We start from the raw sequence: 3,081 nt of genomic DNA, 5'->3' as shown, positions 1-3,081 counted from the left end.
GTCAGTTGATTCATGGGGCGATTTTAGCCCATTTTTGGGCTAAATTCGCCCCTGTCTCAGGACAAAGAGTATGGCTGTGCTGTCTACTACTGTTAACCAAATGAAAGCCTGACATTCCTTTAACAAGTATCCCTGTGTGCTTCTGCCCTTCAGCCCCTCCATAGATCACTGTAACACCAGTTTTGATGCTGTGGCAAAGATTCGAGGAGAAACTTTCTTCTTCAAAGGTCTGAAAACAGATTTTTATAAATGTAGTTTATGTAGTTTAACTATGGAAGATGTATCTATAGTAACAGGATACCACAATTCATTATTTTCATTGGGTCATCGCTTCAGGTCCGATGATGTGGAGGGTCAATGGCGGAGGCTTGGTGTCGGGGCGCGGTTCTTCAGTGAGGAGGTTGTGGAGGGGTCTACCCCCTGACCTGCTTCATCTTCAAGCTGTGCTGGAGAGGCGCTCGGATCATGCTATCATCTTTATCAGTGGTACAGTACAGTAACCTACTTGTGAGAGGGGTAAAACGGTGTAAAGGCCACAACAGTCAGTGCAGATTACGCACCATAACTGGCTATTAAAATCGTTGCTGAAACTGTTTAAAAAATCTAAGAAGATTCCTTATTTCTTTATTTCTGTAACAACTGATTGACATGAGTTTTTTTAGATCATATCTCTTCTAGCCTTTACATTTTGCACACTGAAGTACACTGAATGTGTTCTTCAAAATTGTCTCTTTCATAGAATTTGTCTATAGCCATTCCTGAATTACTTTTCAAGCAAGCAGTGATACGTTTGAGAGATAGTGATGTCTTCAGAAAGCAGAACTTGTTGAGATTTATGAGATTATTACTTACTTCCTGCTACTTTCAGAAGACCTACATGCACCTGTCCTATAGCTTCTTTGAACATCTCCTACAGTTTGGCTGTAGATTACATTCTCTATAACCAAAATACTTTTAGCATAGTTAAGGACTAAATTCTCCAGCATCAAAACTGATGTAAGATAAGATAAGATAAGATAAGATAACCTTTATTAGTCCCACACGTGGGAAATTTGTTGTCCAATTATTAAACTGTATCTGGCCTTGGATGTGGCTTCAGGTTTTTAAACCTTTCCTTCTTATTTCTTTGGCAACAGACATCCACTGCCTAGAACATGCATGCAATGATAAAGTGAGAGTGTAAACACAAAATAATACATCAAAGCAGTCACAGTGGACAAGCTTAAACCTTTTTGAAACAATCGATGGTGTTTCACTGCGAATCATCGAACTGGCTTACTAACCTTTTCATGTGACGTCTCGCTGCAGGTCACCAGTTCTGGCTCTTCAAGGACCTGTCTCTGCAAGAAGGCTACCCTCAGCCCCTGTCTGCTCTCAGGACGGGCGTCAGCTTAGATTTAGCAGACACTGATAACGACGATGATGACGAGCAGGCAGCAGGAGCATTAGAGAGATGGGGCCTGGTCTGGGACCCGGAGGAGGGGGCTGTGTGGGGAAAAATTGGAGATGCCAAACAAGAGAATCAAGGAGACACCTGGACACAACTGCTCAAAGAGGGTGTGAATGGAATCACTACAGACACTAATGGTGAGGATCTGATTCATGTGTGAGGTCTTTCTATTAAAGGATCAAATAAACGGACAAAGTTGACTTAATTTAACTAGAACCAGACTAAATTCAGTGAAGTTTCTTTTCTTTCTCTCCAGGCTCTGTCTATCTCTTTAAAGGAGAGTCCTACTGGAAGTTCATGTTTCCAGGTTCATCACTGCATGATGGATACCCACGATCCTCTGCTGCAGACTGGCTGGGCTGCACTGACTCATCCTCACCTGGGATGCAGGACCTCTCCTTTTCACTGTCATCACCTGGAGGAAGAGAGGAGCTCAGGGAGAGTTGGAGATATCGTGGAGAGGAGGAAGACTTGATAAAAAGAAAGCGGGTCAGATACAGAACTAAACACAAAGAGGTGCTGGACAGAGGTTCACACATCTGGACAAAATGCACATGCCGAAACGGAGCCCTGGGGGGCAGGACAACATTTTTGATAGCTGCCTTGCTGCAGGTTACATGGGCACTGTTAGCTGTTTAAAGGTGCACAATGAAAGAAAAAACTGAGGTTTTATTAGACTAAACAGAGTGTGTGTACAACCTTTCCACAAGCACTCGCATCCTCGCCCTGTACTCCTGTCTGAGTGTGAGATTAGAAATGTGCTGCTGGTTTCAGGGAGCAGCGGTGCTAATTACGAGTGCTATTTTAATTAGGAGGCATATTTATTTACCTGTCCACCAGTCATCCGGACATATTGTGAGTTATGACCAGAAAACTGGTTCCATCTGTGAAGGACTGAAGTTGCCAAAATCAATTATTAACAAAAACAACAATAATAAATAATAATAATGATCACGCAGACATTAACTGACTGATAATTTGACATGTTTGTATTTACAGATATCAGTGTTTTAAATGTATGTATGGATCTCTGTATTACTTTTACATTCGTACTTTACAGCAATACTAATCTATCCCAGGCATCACAGACACCACACTAGAAAATGAAAGTGGTTTGGGGAAGTTAAAATTAAAGAGATCATTTTTAATATCATTTTTGATAATATTTTAATTTCAGTTTGACCAGTTTCACCCCAAACCCACCGTAGCTTGTAAACTAAGTTTCTCTTTATACAGACAAAAAGTGGAGTAGTGGCTTTATTAAGTGCTTTTATTATTTCACCTTCCTGGTTAATTTCTCTTATTGCCGTCCCATAGGTGACAGTCTGCAAGCACACACTGTTTAAAAATAAGGATAAAAATCTATGAAGAAGGAGAATAAATGACATTATTATTATTTTTTATCAAAGCCTAAGTTTACTGCAGTTGAACACCACCTCCAACAGGGCAGTCAGTGATGGAGGTAGCCTTTAGCATGCAGCAGATTTGAGCAGTGTAAATGTACACCAACCAATTTGCACTTTTAATAACTCAAAGGGCAGCTGACCCTGACTCAGGTGACATCACTTAAGGACAGCTATCAAACTTAAAAACACATGTTTCAGGTTCAAGGGTCTTTATTCGTCACATGC

General features: G+C 41.0%; 1 protein-coding gene across 1 annotated transcript in view; it reads left to right on the top strand.

The window, feature by feature from the left end:
* The window catches only part of mmp17b (matrix metallopeptidase 17b), an 8,928-nt gene extending 6,779 nt beyond the window's left edge, over nt 1-2,149 (top strand). Inside the window, exons 6-9 of the mRNA XM_005749126.1 lie at nt 154-227; nt 337-486; nt 1,309-1,587; nt 1,707-2,149. Of these exons, the coding sequence (XP_005749183.1) occupies nt 154-227; nt 337-486; nt 1,309-1,587; nt 1,707-2,089 (886 nt within the window). The 3' untranslated portion in view covers nt 2,090-2,149. The remainder of the gene's footprint in view (nt 1-153; nt 228-336; nt 487-1,308; nt 1,588-1,706) is intronic.
* Nucleotides 2,150-3,081: the final 932 nt, after the last annotated feature.

Source organism: Pundamilia nyererei, unplaced genomic scaffold (assembly GCF_000239375.1).
Source record: "Pundamilia nyererei isolate P.nyererei 1_Seehausen unplaced genomic scaffold, PunNye1.0 scaffold00237, whole genome shotgun sequence".
In the NCBI taxonomy this organism is placed as follows: domain Eukaryota; kingdom Metazoa; phylum Chordata; class Actinopteri; order Cichliformes; family Cichlidae; genus Pundamilia; species Pundamilia nyererei.
This window is presented reverse-complemented; position numbering and strand designations above follow the sequence as displayed.